This window comes from Lampetra fluviatilis, chromosome 11 (assembly GCF_964198595.1).
Source record: "Lampetra fluviatilis chromosome 11, kcLamFluv1.1, whole genome shotgun sequence".
NCBI lineage: Eukaryota > Metazoa > Chordata > Hyperoartia > Petromyzontiformes > Petromyzontidae > Lampetra > Lampetra fluviatilis.
The window spans coordinates 15,312,397-15,327,730 of record NC_136285.1 but is presented as its reverse complement, the minus strand read 5'-3'; the positions used below and the strand labels follow the sequence as shown (position 1 = coordinate 15,327,730).

Below are 15,334 nucleotides of genomic sequence, written 5' to 3'. Positions count from 1 at the left end.
TGTGTGCGTGTGTGTGTGTGTACACGTGTGTGTGCGTGTACACGTGTGTGCGTGTGCGCGTGTACACGTGTGTGTGCATGTACACGTGTGCGCGTGTACACGTGTGCGCGTGCGCGTGTAAAGCATAAACCCGCGCTCCAGTAACACTGCCAAGCGGCGAACGGGCGACGCCACGCTCGGGTCACGGCGGCGGCACAGAGAGCGACCGAACTCTAGACCACCGTGGTCATCCGGAGCTCCTCATGCAGCCTCACTCACTCGCTCTACACCAGCCACCGTGGACACTTTCTGACGCACGCCAGCCCAAGATCAGCAGCAGCCACAGCAGCAACTCCAGCAGCAGCAATAGCAGCTACAGCATCAGCAGCTACAGCAGCTACAGCAGTAGCTACAGCTACAACAGCAGCTACACCAGCAGCAGCAGCTACAGCAGCAGCAGCAGCAGCCACAGCAGCAGCTACAGCAGCAGGAGCAGCAGCTGCAGCAGCTACAGCAGTAGCTACAGCTACAACAGCAGCTACAACAGCAGCTACAGCAGCAGCCACAGCAGCAGCAGCTACAGCAGCAGCTGCAGCAGTTACAGCAGCAGGAGCAGCTACAGCTACAGCAGCAGCTGCAGCAACTACAGCAGCTACAGCAGCAGCTACAGCAGCTACAGCAGTAGCAGCTACAGCAGCAGCTACAGCAGCAGCTGCAGCAGCTACAGCAGCTACAGCAGCAGCTACAGCAGCAGCTGCAGCAGCTACAGCAGCTACAGCAGCAGCTACAGCAGCTACAGCAGTAGCTGCAGCCATATAATGTTCGAGAGACTGGAGCGACACTGGACATACGACTGAGCGAGTTGTGCACACAGCAGCATCTTAAAACTCCTGCTTTCACTTCGTTTGTTGAAAAGACCCAAAAAATGTCACCCCCCCCCCCACCCTTGACCTTACTTGTAGCCGACGGACCGACTGGGTGCGGTAAAAGCTCGCCGCTGCGTGGGGGTCGCTCGAACACCGAGAGGGCGCGATCACGGGGACGGGCGGCGCTCCGTCTCGCTCGCCCCTTCCTTTTTTGTGCTGTACAACCACAGTTTGTCGTTTCGAGTAAACAGGGGAAGGAGACGCGACGCTTCAATACTGGCGGTCAAGACGGCCTGGAGCCCGGAGCGCCGGGGAGCGCGGAGACGCCCCTGCAGACGGACGGAGGCCGAAATTTTGACGCGTGTGTGTGCGTGCGTGCATGTGCGTGCGTGCGTTTTGTCTCATTTTCTTCCCCTCCGTAAAAGGGGGATATTTTTCTAAAAAATAAAATTACAAAACGACCCCAGCGAAGATCCGAAGCCGTTGCGTTTCTCTCGAGCCGTTCAAACAATCTTCGTCTCCGTCAAATGGGTCGCGTGCGCATCATCGTTCGCAGCATCGATGCTTTGTGCAAGACATGCTGGGGGGGGGGGGGGGGCGAGTTTGGGGAGGGGGGCGCGATAACGACGCCCACGGTTCACCAAGTCTCGGTCAGTGGTGCTCGCGTTCAGGCCCCCATAAGTCACTCGTCGGCTCTTCCGCGGGGGCCGTGACAAGGGGTTAACGAACATTCGGAAGATCCAGCGGAAACGCGACGAAGCAAGACACGAGCGGAGCGCTCCGTGTCGGTGTCGAGTGTGCACGATTGAAGCGGCGGGATGGAAGAACGCCGTCCACGTGGTGGGAGGGGGGCCGCGAGGCTGCACTCCTTCTCCGGCTCGGCGGGAGCAGCAGTGTCGGAGCGATGCAGAGCAGGCCGCTTCTCCGGTCGATCTCTCCAACAAACGCCGACTCTCAGCCCCTTGCCAGGTCTCCCCCGGATCTCCCCGGGCCTTCTCCTGCTCTCCCGTCGGTCTCCCCCGCAGGGCGAAGAGGTCACCGCGCCTCCCCGCGTCCCTCCCAGGGGTCTAAACGGCCTTTTCCCCATGCCAGGTAGAGGTCACGGGGTCGACTCCCGGGTGGAGCCGCGCCTCCGGCAAGTGAAGCGGGGAGGCCGACCCGCGGGTGCGCGTGGACGGTCGCTTCCCCGCGCTTCGCTGCCCTCCATCGCGGACCACCGTGGAACCGCGCGGCCGGGCGTGTCGCAAAGCGGGACGTCCGGTCGCCCGAGTGCGGCAACACAAAACCGTCACGCGTCCTCTCGGTCGGTCAGTCGGATGGTTGGACGGACAGACGGACGGCGGTGTTTAAAAAAAAAATGGAGGAAAAATAAAGAACTAAAATAAGCAACACTTCACCCGGCCGGTGACGGTGGTGGTGGCGGCGACGGCGGCGGCGGTGGTGGTGGTGGTTGCGGCACTGGCGGTGCTGTGACCTCTAACTGTCCCCGGACATGCAGGAGATCACTTGGTCCAGCTTGAAAGCCAGGCGGTGCCGCTTGGCCTGCTCATCTTGGTCCAGTGCGGCCAGGATCTGTGTACGGGGGGTACAGGGGGGGCCGAGAGCAACCGAGCTACGTTAATCCGTCGTCGCATTACGATTCATCTGTGATCTATCCGCTGCTGGGTAAGAGCCACCCCAAGACGTAGCCATCGATCGAAGCAACGATCCGTCTAGCTTCTGCGTACGGGCTGATTTGATTGCTCCATCTCCATCGAGGACGTACACTAAGGGACAATAAGGAATGATCCAATTGCCGGGCATTGCTATTCTAGGCTGCTCGTGAGTAGCCCGCGTTCCCAAGCAGAGCGAGTTGATGTGCTCAGCCTGATCACCGACGGTCTGTATTTGCTCTTCCCATGCTCTGAGTGGGTTTCTTACAATCGGGAGCGCACAGCAGCAGCATCGACCCCCTTACTGCGAACACTTGGCAGGGCCCTCCTGAACGAGAGCCTAGAGGCCTGCCTGGGGAAACGAACATCATCATAACAGCGAAGGAAGAGGCGCTCGAGTGCGGCGTTGGCGTCGTGGCAAGCCCCACCTCGTCCTTGTACTTGCTGACGTACAGGTAGAGCTCGTTAAGGGCACTCATGGTGTTGAAGTCGCTGCTGTGCATGCGCGACTGCTCGGCAAGGTATGCGTTCATGTCCTGGTCGCTGATCGCCGGCATCTTGCCGATGTCCGTGTAGTACCTGCGGCAGAGATGGAGACACGCACACACATACACACGTGCACACACGCACCGTGGACGCACACGCGCAAACACAAACACAAGGACACGCGTGCAAACGTCAGTGAGGTGATCAAGGAAAGGCACCCGTTGGGTCCATCGTGCTCGCTAGGGCAGGGAACCGGGGCCAGCGGCCGCTCAGCCAGCATGGGATGGTGGTGGCCGCTGCTGCTGCGGTCGCGATCCCAATAGAGTCATCCGCAGCATCGTTTGTTAAAATGTGGCAAATGTGGACCACGGCACACGAGGGGTGGGTGGCCAGCATCACGCCCGGCTGCCTTCATCTCCCCATTACTGATTTTTACATATCACACCAACTCACTTAAGGCCGAGTCGACCTAGGGGAGGCCCAGGATCGGTTCAAATATTCGTCGCCGTTATCGTTCGTGAGCGGGAACCGAATTCGGGTCGCCGGGTTGGTAGCGCGGCGCTCCACGCGCGCTCTCCCAAGCCCTCGCCCTGGCGCTCACCTCTCCACCCAGTGCTTGTAGTTGGGGATGTCCTTGGCGTAGAGGAGCTTGTTGGAGGGCGAGTCCTTGCCCAGCCGGTGCTCCGAGGTGGAGCACGAGTCCATGAAGGTCTGCGCCACGACGGAGAGGCACGCGTCCGTGATGCTCGTCTTGTGGATGTCGAACACGAACTGCGGGTTCTTGATCACGTTCACCCAGAAGCGCAGTGGCAGGCTGTGCAGAGGAGGGTGGGCGGGTAGAGGAGGAGGAGGGGGAGATGAGGAGGAGGAGGGGGGATAGTAGGAGAAATTAAGTATTGTCTGTCAGGATGGCCACGTGAACCCATTTAGCCAATCTGACCACGAGTTGCTTGTACAACAGCAACGCATTTTATAAGCTGGTGGGGCAAGTGCTGGCCGGCACGCCTTTGTCTCCCCAGTGCCGATGTTTACTCATCCCACCAGGTACCAGATTGCAGCAGAGTCGACCTAGGGGAGGCCTAGGACCGGTTCAGATAATCATCATTGGTGTTGAACCTAAGCAGAAATTAAACTCTGGTCGCCAGGTTCCTAGTGCAGTGTGCTGACCAGTACACTCCCGCTTGCACGCACACACACACGCACGACGCACCAGTTGCTCTTCCAGGTGTGGCGTACGGCCGGGTCGTGGATGGCGTGCCGGTCGGCCTGCTCGTCCAGGAAGTCGAACATGTACTTGATGGCGAGGGGCAGGGCGCTGCCGCGGTGCGCCGTGCTGAAGATCGTCTCGAACAGGTCGTCCACAAACTTCTGCAGCGTGCCCTGCAACGCGGGCACCGCACACGGCGACACCGCCAGCGTGAGCGACGCACCGTCCCGACCAACACGTGCATCGTGACGACGGTCACGCAGAGGCCCACGGAGGTCCAATAGAGACCGACCACCTCGTTGGCGAGCGACGAGGCGAGAGGGACCGCGGGAGCAGGGGGCAGCATGCGTCTCCTCACCTTGGTGGCGAGCAGCCGCGTGAGGTAGATCTCGGAAACCATCTTGTTGCCGCGGTCGCCCTCCTTCTGGTCGGCGTGGTCGTGGTTCTTCACGAGGTGCCACAGCTTGGTGCCGCTCTCCAGGTCGGGAGTGATCATGGGCGTGCGCGAGCGCAGCGAGTCCGGGCTGCCCGGGTGCCTCATGATGCTCTCTGCGCGGGGACGCAGAAGAGCCAGCGCCGAACCGGAGGTCGCAATCAATGGTCAGGCGAGCGGGCAATCGGGCGGGCAACTGATTTAGCAGGAGGGCGTGCGGGCGAGTAGGCGGAGCGACTCAGTGAGCGGGCGGGCACCCTGATCCCTGCGCCACCTCACCAGGCGCAGAAAATATTCCTATGCACGGCATGCCACATCCAGTATGTCTTGCTATGGGTCTCTGTGTGAGTCTATCAGTGTCTGTGTGAGTCTATGGGTCTCTGTGTGAGTCTTATAAGTCTCTGTGTGAGTCTACGGGTTTCTGTGTGAGTCTATCAGTCTCCGTGTGAGTGGATTAGTCTCTGTGTGAGTCTACGGCTTTCTGTGTGAGTCTATGGGTCTGTGTGAGTCTATGGGTCTCTGCGCGAGTCTATGGGTCTCTGTGTGAAGTTCATGAGTCTCTTTGTGAGTCTACGGGTCTCTGTGTGAGTCTACGGGTTTTTGTGTGAGTCGATCGGTCTCTGTGTGAGTCTACAGGTTTCTGTGTGAGTCTATGGGTCTCTGTGTGAGTTTATGGGTCTCTGTAAGTCTACGGGTTTCTGTGTGAGTCTATGGGTCTCTGTTTGAGTCTACGGGTTTCTTTGTGAGTCTATGGGTCTCTGTGTGAAGTTCATGGGTCTCTTTGTGAGTCTCTGCGAGAGAGGCCGTCAATGAAAGCAGAGGAGAAGAGGAAGGCCTTGAGCCTTGCACCAGGCTAGGCAAGGCGAAGGCACCGAGAGCTGAGCGAGTTGTCCCGGCTCGGCCGCGGCGGTGCCAAGAATTGGTCGCGGGCACCACGAGTCACCACGAGTCACCACGCGGTCACCACGCGGGCACCACGCAGTCACGGCGTTGGCACGGCAGGACCGCGTGCCACCGCGCCGCCGGCACGTCGCGCGTCGCGCCGGGCGGTCAGAGGCAGCGAACGACCACGACCGGTGGCGAGCGAGCATGCCAATTCCACGCCCGCGTAAGAAGCGGGCGTGTAAATTAACTCCTAATTGGAACGTAACACCCGGAAAGAACCGGCGGCGTAAATTGATATTAAATTTCCGTGCACTTCAAAGGTGGCGTCGGCGCCGGCGCACGAAGAGCGGGCGATTTCCCCGTTAATTAAAAGGCGCGGCGCATGCCGTGCCACACGGAGTAATGAGGGGCCGCCAGCAGGGAGCCGCCACGGTGTAGTGGCACGGCTCAGCCAAGGAGGGAGGGAGGGAGGTTTCCTGTTTATTGAAGCTGGGGGAGCGCCAAGAGTGGCAGGCCGGGCCCGGCGTTCCCACATCGCCGGCAATTTATCTCACCTTGTGTCACGAGACCGTGACGGTGAACCGGGGGGAATATAAATAAATGTAAAAGTGAAACACCCCAGAAATAACAAAGGGCACCCCACCCCTCACGTGGTAACCCCGCGTAGCACACCACGTGGCACCCCCCGTGGCACCCCCCGTGGCACCCCCCGTGGCACCCCCCGTGGCACCCCCCGTGGCACCCCCCGTGGCACCCCACGTCGCCACCACCGCCGCCTCGCACGGCTCTCCCCTCTCTCCGCGTGGCCTCCGCTTGCTGCTCCCGGCTCGGTGGTTTTGTTTTCCCTGCCATTACAATCAGCGCCAGCCTGGTGAGAAATCACCACCAACACTACCACAACCAACACTACCACCACCAACACTACCACTACCAACACTACCACCACCAACACTACCACCACCAATACTACCACCACCAACACTACCACCACCAACACTACCACCACCAACACTACCACCACCGACACTACCACCACCGACACTACCACCACCAATACTACCACCACCAACACTACCACCACCAACACTACCACCACCAACACTACCACCACCGACACTACCACCACCAACACTACCACCACCAACACTACCACCACCAATACTACCACCACCAACACTACCACCACCAACACTACCACCACCAACACTACCACCACCAACACTACCACTACCAACACTACCACCACCAACACTACCACCACCAATACTACCACCACCAACACTACCACCACCAACACTACCACCACCAACACTACCACCACCGACACTACCACCACCGACACTACCACCACCAATACTACCACCACCAACACTACCACCACCAACACTACCACCACCAACACTACCACCACCGACACTACCACCACCAACACTACCACCACCGACACTACCACCACCACACTACCACCACCAATACTACCACCACCAACACTACCACCACCAACACTACCACCACCAACACTACCACCACCGACACTACCACCACCAACACTACCACCACCGACACTACCACCACCACACTACCACCACCAATACTACCACCACCAACACTACCACCACCAACACTACCACCACCAACACTACCACCACCGACACTACCACCACCAACACTACCACCACCGACACTACCACCACCAATACTACCACCACCAACACTACCACCACCGACACTACCACCACCAACACTACCACCACCAACACTACCACCACCAATACTACCACCACCAACACTACCACCACCGACACTACCACCACCAACACTACCACCACCGACACTACCACCACCAACACTACCACTACCAACACTACCACCACCAACACTACCACCACCGACACTACCACCACCAACACTACCACCACCGACACTACCACCACCAACACTACCACCACCGACACTACCACCACCGACACTACCACCACCGACACTACCACTACCAACACTACCACCACCAATACTACCACCACCAACACTACCACCACCAACACTACCACCACCAACACTACCACCACCAACACTACCACCACCGACACTACCACCACCAACACTACCACCACCAACACTACCACCCCCGACACTACCACCACCGACACTACCACCACCACACTACCACCACCGACACTACCACCACCACACTACCACCACCAATACTACCACCACCGACACTACCACCACCACCAACACTAACACCACCAACACTACCACTACCAACACTACCACCACCAACACTACCACCACCAACACTACCACCACCAACACTACCACCACAAACACTAACACCACCAATACAACCACCAACACTACCACCACCAACACTACCACCACAAACACTAACACCACCAATACAACCACCAACACTACCACCACCAACACTACCACCACCAATACTACCACCACCGACACTACCACCACCACCAACACTACCACCACCAACACTACCACCACCAACACTACCACCACCAACACTACCACCACCAACACTACCACCACCAACACTACCACCACCAACACTACCACCACCACCACCAACACTACCACCAACACTACCACCAATACAACCACCAACACTATTACCACCAACACTACCACCAATAAAACCACCAATACAACCACCAACACTACCACCAACACCACCAGCAACACCACCACCAACACTACCACCAACACCACCAGCAACACCACCACCAACAACACTAAAACCAACGCTGACAAACAAACCACCGTGTGCTCGGTGCACCCAAACGAGGTGCCCGGAGCCTCGTCCTGGTCCCCACGCACCCAGCGCACGGTGCACAGCGCACGGACATAGCGCCGGCACTCTGCTCGCTGGTAGTCGCCGGGACCCTGGCCGGTACCCTGGCTGATGCTCACCATACTTGTTGACGGAGCGCGAGAGCAGCGAGTTGGCGGCGTTGTAGGATGCCGTCTGCTTGGGCACCAGTGCCACCGTGGATGCATCGGCCACCTACGGCAACAGCGCACGCACCGCCCGCTCGACCAATGCTCGTCCCACACTCGACCCACACTGGACCCACGCTCGACCCACGCTCGCAGGAGCCACTATGCTTGGCACTTCCCCCAAGATCGTCCCAGTTCAGCTTCGCCAACATCTCCATGTGTGGGTCTGTGAGTCTCCGTGTGAGTCTCACCACGTGGTGTGAGTCTAACCACGTGGGGTGTGAGTGTCACCACGTGGTGTGAGTCTAACCACGTGGGGTGCGAGTGTCACCACATGGTGTGAGTCTCACACCACGTGGTGTGTGTCTCACACCACGTGGTGTGAGTGTCACCTGGTAGTGCGCCAGCGTGTTGAGCTGCTTCCAGTCGTTCTCAATCTTGGTGGTGACGTCCTCGTCCTGCAGGATCACGCGCCCCATGCGGCCCTGTCGCCACTCTGCTCACCACACGCCACCACCGCACGCCACCACCGTCATCGTCATCGTCGTCATCGTGAGCCGTGATCTATCCACCGCTACGTTAACTTCTCCCCATCATCTGCTGGCCAGCTCCCCCACGCGATGCGCGTGGTTCCCGGACGAGACGGCCGGGGCCTCACCGAGGTCGCGGTCAATGGCCTTGGGCCGCTGGGAGTAGGGCACGTTCTTGTGGACGGCGTCGAGCAGCTTCTCCTTGACCTGCGTGATGGTGTCGCAGTCGAGGACCTTGACGCTCACCTCCACGTTCTTCTCGCTCTCTGGGGTCACGCAGTTCAGCGTCTGTCGGCCGGGCAAGAGGGAGCGCGTGCACAGCCGTCGTCGTGACGGGTGCACGATCTCCGTCGTCAACAACACTGCCGCCGACGGCGTTGCTCTCAATATCAGGATGACTAACGCCGTCGTCACCACCACCGGCGACATTATAAGCATCATCATCACCATCAGAAACATCATGAATTTCAAAACCATAATTTTTTCAACCTCTACCACTATCAACACACTTATCACCACCGGAAAATTTTGCTTTGTGATTGTCATCAACGCCAATGTTATCATCGTCATCATCGTGGTCGTCATCTGCTATCATCGTTACCAACACCACCATCACCATCATTATTACCACCATTGCAACGTGTTTACACACCACACTAGCTATTCATTGGGGCTGAGTCAACCTTGGGGAGGCCCAAGACTGGTTTACTGGTGTTTACCGAATTCAGGTCGCCGGGTTCGTAGCGCAGCCCACTACCAGCATCACTATCTCTACCTACTGCATTACCACGGCGACCACTGCCATCGTCGCCATCATCGTCGCCACCCCCATCATCTCGGCCACGACTGAGGCGAGTCGGACTCACGAGGGTGCGGTAGTCAATCTGCTGGCGGATGAGCTTGTCCTCGCTGAGCGAGTAGCGCGCCTCGCCCGTGATGGCGTCGATCGGCCCCTTCTCCATCTGCTGCTTGATGGCGCAGTAGAGCATGAAGAGGGGCTCGCCAGCGCACTCCTGCACAAGCACGCACAAAGACGAAGGTGCTCGTATAGCCTTAACAGACTGTTGGGGCAAGTGCTGTTAGCGAGTAGCACCTGTGAAAGTCTGACACGGCACACTAAGTGGTGAGTGACCAGCACCACGCCTGGCCGCCTTTGTCTCCCCGATGGTGATGTTTACACACCGCACGAGGTACTCGTTTCAGGCTGAATCGACCTAGGGGAGGCCCAGGATCAGTTAAGATAATAATCACCGGTGTTGGCCATGAACGTGAATCGACCTCAAGTCACCAGGTTCATTAAGCAGTGCGCTCGCTGCTGCACTATACATACACACGCACACTTGCACACGCATACACACACACATACATACTTACATACACACGCATACATACACACATACACACACATACACACGCATACACACATACATACTTACATACACACGCATACATACACACACATACACACGCATACACACACACATACATACTTACATACACACGCATACATACACACATACACACACATACACACACACATACATACTTACATACACATGCATACATACACACATACACACACATGCATACATACATACACACATAAACACATACATAGATATGCACGTGGACAAGCAGCCACTCAGGTGGATGCAGACGGGCGGACACAGGAGTGGTCATCACGCTCGCGCGCGCACAAGAGTATGAACACGGACACGCACGCTTGACCGCCCGCACGATGAGAGCCGCGCCCACCACACGCACATGCTTGCGCGGGCGAGGAACATTGTTCGTCCGCCCCCTCTCGTTACGCCACGCGGCCCTCCGGCCCCCGTCACGCGACGACGCACGGCAGAGGCTGCCGAGTCATCTCGGTTGCCGAACAATGTACGCACGCACATCCACGCACGCACACACACACGCACACACATCCACGCACGCACACACACACGCACATCCACGCACGCACATCCACGCACGCACACACACACGCACATCCACGCACGCACACACACACGCACATCCACGCACGCACGCACACACGCACATCCACGCACGCACATCCACGCACGCACGCACACACGCACATCCACGCACGCACATCCACGCACGCACACACACACGCACATCCACGCACGCACACACACACGCACATCCACGCACGCACATCCACGCACGCACGCACACACGCACATCCACGCACGCACATCCACGCACGCACGCACACACGCACATCCACGCACGCACATCCACGCACGCACATCCACGCACGCACGGACGCACATCCACGCATGCACGCACATCCACGCACGCACATCCACGCACGCACATCCACGCACGCACATCCACGCACGCACATCCACGCAGTTGAGCCCGGGTCGTGGTGGGATGGTGGGATGCGAATTGTGAACACACAAAGTCCCCATATGAAACCTTGTCATGTTCACTGACTCACACAAACATAAAGACAAAGATCCCCCATAGAGCCTTAACAGCTCGTTGGGGAAAGTGCTGTTAGCGAGTACCACACATTTGAGGCTGAGTCTACTTAGGGGAGGACCAGGAACAGTTCAGATAATCGTCACTGGTGTTGACCGTGAGTGGGAATCGAACCCAGGATGTTTGGGTTCGTAGCGCAGTGCGCTAACCGCTGCGCCTCTGCTCCACCGCCGAGACAAGATATTTTTTGGGCTCAAATTAATAAAATACAACATTTTAATTGTTACTTATTAAGCTTGAGGTAGTGAATTACTGGGATTAGTTTTTGTCTCCGACATATGCAATTTAGGAGAAGTCATGAATGAAATCATATTTAAATGTAATGTACGGTTAAAACTACATTATCTCAAAGCACTGGGACATGTAAAGAAGACATTGAATGGAGTACAATATTAATGTGACATTGCTAATGGTGACGAATCCTCAGCTGTGCACTTGGAGAAATTATCTTTTAAATCATCATCGTGTATTTGTGTGTATATGCACGTGTGTACTTGTGTGTGTGGGGAGTGGTGGTGCAGTGGTTAACGAACTGCGCTGCAAACCCAGCGACCCGAGTTTGATTGCCGCTCACGTCCAATAACGGCGGCAAATATATGAATCGGTCCTGGGCCGACCCTACATCGACTCAGCATTAAATGAGTACCTGCTTCATTGTTTAATCAACACTGGGAAGACCAAGGCTGTCGGGCGTGGTGCTGGTCACCTGTTCCCCCGTGTGCCGTGCCAACTTCTGTCGGGGCTCGCGAGCAGCACTTGCCCCAAACGAGGCCTTGAGAGGCTATTCTGGGGATCTTTTGTCTGTTGTGTGCTTGAAGAAGGGTGGAGCAGCAGTTCGCGCACTGCGCTACGGTCGCAGCAACCCGAGTTCAATTGCCAGCCATGGCTCAGATCAGCGGCCAGTACGACAATTATGTATTCATCACAAGGTACCCAACCCAGCGGCCCGATTCTCACGGCTGGACTTCAGCCAAAGTCATTCCAAACCAAACCGTGCCTCCTCCGAGGACATATTATTATCCCGGTAAACGGTTTCTAAGCAAGTTTGTAAGTGTCTATGCATGACTATGGTTCTCTAATCGATAGAGTATTCGGAAGAGTAATCTCAGTGTAATCGTTAAATATATCACTAAAGTAATTTGCAGAGTAATGTTCAGAGTAATCGGAAGGGTAATTGTAGTGTAATCGGTAGAGTAATGGTAGAGTAATCGATAAAGTAATTGTAGAGGAACCAGTAGAGGCTCAGAGTAATCGGAAGAGTAATTAGTAGAGTAATCGGTAAAGTAATTGTAGAGTAACCAGTAGAGGCTCAGAGTAATCGGTAGAGTAATTAGTAGAGTAATCGGTAAAGGATCCGATTACTTGCTACGTCGTGGCGTCCCACTCCGGCGCGTCTCCTCTCTCTCCGCCGGTGATAAACGGCCCGGGCGGCCGGACGGGTGAGCAGAGAGAAAAAATAAATAACGGGGCAAACGCGGCGGAATGAATAGGATGATTTATACGGCGGATCGGGCGGCGAGGAAGCAATTACTTAGGTATGCAATGGCGCGGGAGCGGCGGCGGCGGCGGACGGGAGGGAGAAAGGCGCAGGGCAGCATTATGGAGATGCGGTGGGAGATATGAAAATGAGATTACTTGTAAAGGGAGACGGCCTGAGAGGCAATGAAAGGCCTTTAATGGCCACATGAAGGGTGCAGCCTCGCGCTATCAACCCCGATTCATTTTTTTAAAATGGGCTCATTGTTTGGCTGGATGATAATTGCCACAAAACATCTTTTGATCGCAGCGGTGCAGAACCCCTCACTGGGATCTCACTCACTCACTCGCCCCCCTCCCTTGCCTGCATTCCTTGAGCAGACGGTGAGTGAGCGGGCGAACAATGGGGTGCGAGGGTGGATGAGGGAGCGAGTGGTCGGATGAATGAATCTGCGAGCAGTTTGGGCGAGAGAGATAGTGGAGAAGCGAACAGATGAACACGGGGGTGAGAGGGTGGACAAGGTGGAAAGTGGGTCAATTAGAGAGTGGAGCAGGTGGACAAGAGAACAACCGATTAGGGGACACGGTGGAGAAAGCTGATGGTGAAAATGAGCGAGCGATGGGTGAGCAAAGTGGGTTTGCGTACGAGTCAGTGGACGAGCCACGTCGTGGGTGAGCGAGCAAATGGACAAAAGAGCTGGCTGGTGGACGAGCGAGAAGGGCGAGTGGACGAGTTGGTGGATGAGAAAGCAGAGGAGCGAGTGAATAGGACAAAGGGAGAGCAAAAACATCCTTGGACAAGTGAGGCAAGTGGGCAGGTGGATGGCTGAGTGTGTGGATGTATGAGTGGGTGGCTGAGTGGCTGATTGGCTGAGTGGGTGGATGGCTGAGTGGCTGAGTGGGTGGATGGCTGAGTGGGTGGATGTATGAGTGGGTGGCTGAGTGGCTGATTGGCTGAGTGGGTGGATGGCTGAGTGGCTGATTGGCTGAGTGGGTGGGTGGGTGGCTGAGTGGGTGGTTGGCTGAGTGGGTGGATGGCTGAGTGGCTGAGTGGGTGGATGGCTGAGTGGGTGGATGTATGAGTGGGTGGCTGAGTGGCTGAGTGGGTGGATGGCTGAGTGGCTGATTGGCTGAGTGGGTGGGTGGCTGAGTGGGTGGTTGGCTGAGTGGGTGGATGGCTGAGTGGGTGGATGGCTGAGTAGGTGGGTGGCTGAGTGGCTGAGTGGCTGAATGGCTGAGTGGCTGAGTGGGTGGATGGCTGAGTTGGTGGATGGTTGAGTGGGTGGATGGCCGAGTGGCTGAGTGGGTGGATGGCTGAGTGGGTGGGGTGGCTGAGTGGGTGAGTGGCTGAGTGGGTGGGTGGCTGAGTGGCTGAGTGGCTGAGTTGGTGGATGGCTGAGTGGGTGGATGGCTGAGTGGGTGGGTGGCTGAGTGGGTGGATGGCTGAGTGGGTGGGGTGGCTGAGTGGGTGGGTGGCTGAGTGGGTGGGTGGCTGAGTGGCTGAGTGGCTGAGTGGGTGGATGGCTGAACGAGCGAGCGAGGACATTGTTGATGGTGGAGATAGCTCGTGAGCAATTGTGGTCACGACCCTTCCCTCCCAACACCACCCCCTCCCCTTGCAATTGAATGTCGCGTTCGTTAAGCGTGGCCGGTTTGCCTGCCTCAGGTCCAGCTGATTACTCAGCCAGCCGGTGGCATTACTGCTGCTGCTGCTGCCATGACTACCACCAGCCCCCTCACTACGATCACTAATCACCAATTTGCATATTGTTACTGCTGGTATCGTCATTGCTGTGTTATTGCTGCTGTCGCGACTGCGTACGTGGTTACTCGGAAACGCTTGTTTTTCCTGTTGTTCCCACGTGACGATGGCGGCACGATGTGCGTGACCCCCGCGTGATTGGTGCAGGCGGTGCACGAGGTCGGTGGGGGAGGGGTCGCCGGGTCACGGGGGGCACCATCATCGATCGTTGTGGCGATGATTCTGCTCTTTCGGGAGCGCGTTGCCTCGCTGAGACTCGAGATTCGTTTTCTGGAGGGTCCTGCCAAGTTTTCGCAGTAGAGGGTGGGGGGGGGGTATGCTGCTGCTGGTCCAAATTCAGTGATTTGCAGGTTCATTGTTTCTTCAGCATTGGGATTTTTGGGCCATGCCAGTTCCACTGTGAGTGTGGGGTTTAGCTGTGGGAGGAAACCGGAGCAAACCCACGCAGAACAGGGGCAGAGAGAGAGAACATACAAACTCCACAAACTCACTCGCTCACCTCCCCACACGCCCCTTCCAAGATGCTGAGGACTGACCTTCAGGTACTTGTGCAGTAAGAACGTGAACCAATTGGTGAGCATCTTCTCAGCGACGGACTCGGTCC

The 15,334-nt window shown here is 57.0% G+C and overlaps 1 protein-coding gene across 1 annotated transcript in view; it reads right to left on the bottom strand.

Annotated features, from left to right (window-relative positions):
- Window positions 1–690: 690 nt before the first annotated feature.
- LOC144934881 (plexin-A1-like) overlaps window positions 691–15,334 on the bottom strand; it is a 133,856-nt gene continuing 119,212 nt past the window's right edge. The window contains exons 23-32 of the mRNA XM_078861137.1: window positions 15,267–15,333; window positions 9,860–10,006; window positions 9,122–9,281; window positions 8,856–8,959; window positions 8,437–8,530; window positions 4,549–4,739; window positions 4,194–4,363; window positions 3,585–3,797; window positions 2,926–3,076; window positions 691–2,417 (exon numbers count right to left, since the gene is read on the bottom strand). Of these exons, the coding sequence (XP_078717263.1) occupies window positions 2,322–2,417; window positions 2,926–3,076; window positions 3,585–3,797; window positions 4,194–4,363; window positions 4,549–4,739; window positions 8,437–8,530; window positions 8,856–8,959; window positions 9,122–9,281; window positions 9,860–10,006; window positions 15,267–15,333 (1,393 nt within the window). The 3' untranslated portion in view covers window positions 691–2,321. The remainder of the gene's footprint in view (window positions 2,418–2,925; window positions 3,077–3,584; window positions 3,798–4,193; window positions 4,364–4,548; window positions 4,740–8,436; window positions 8,531–8,855; window positions 8,960–9,121; window positions 9,282–9,859; window positions 10,007–15,266; window position 15,334) is intronic.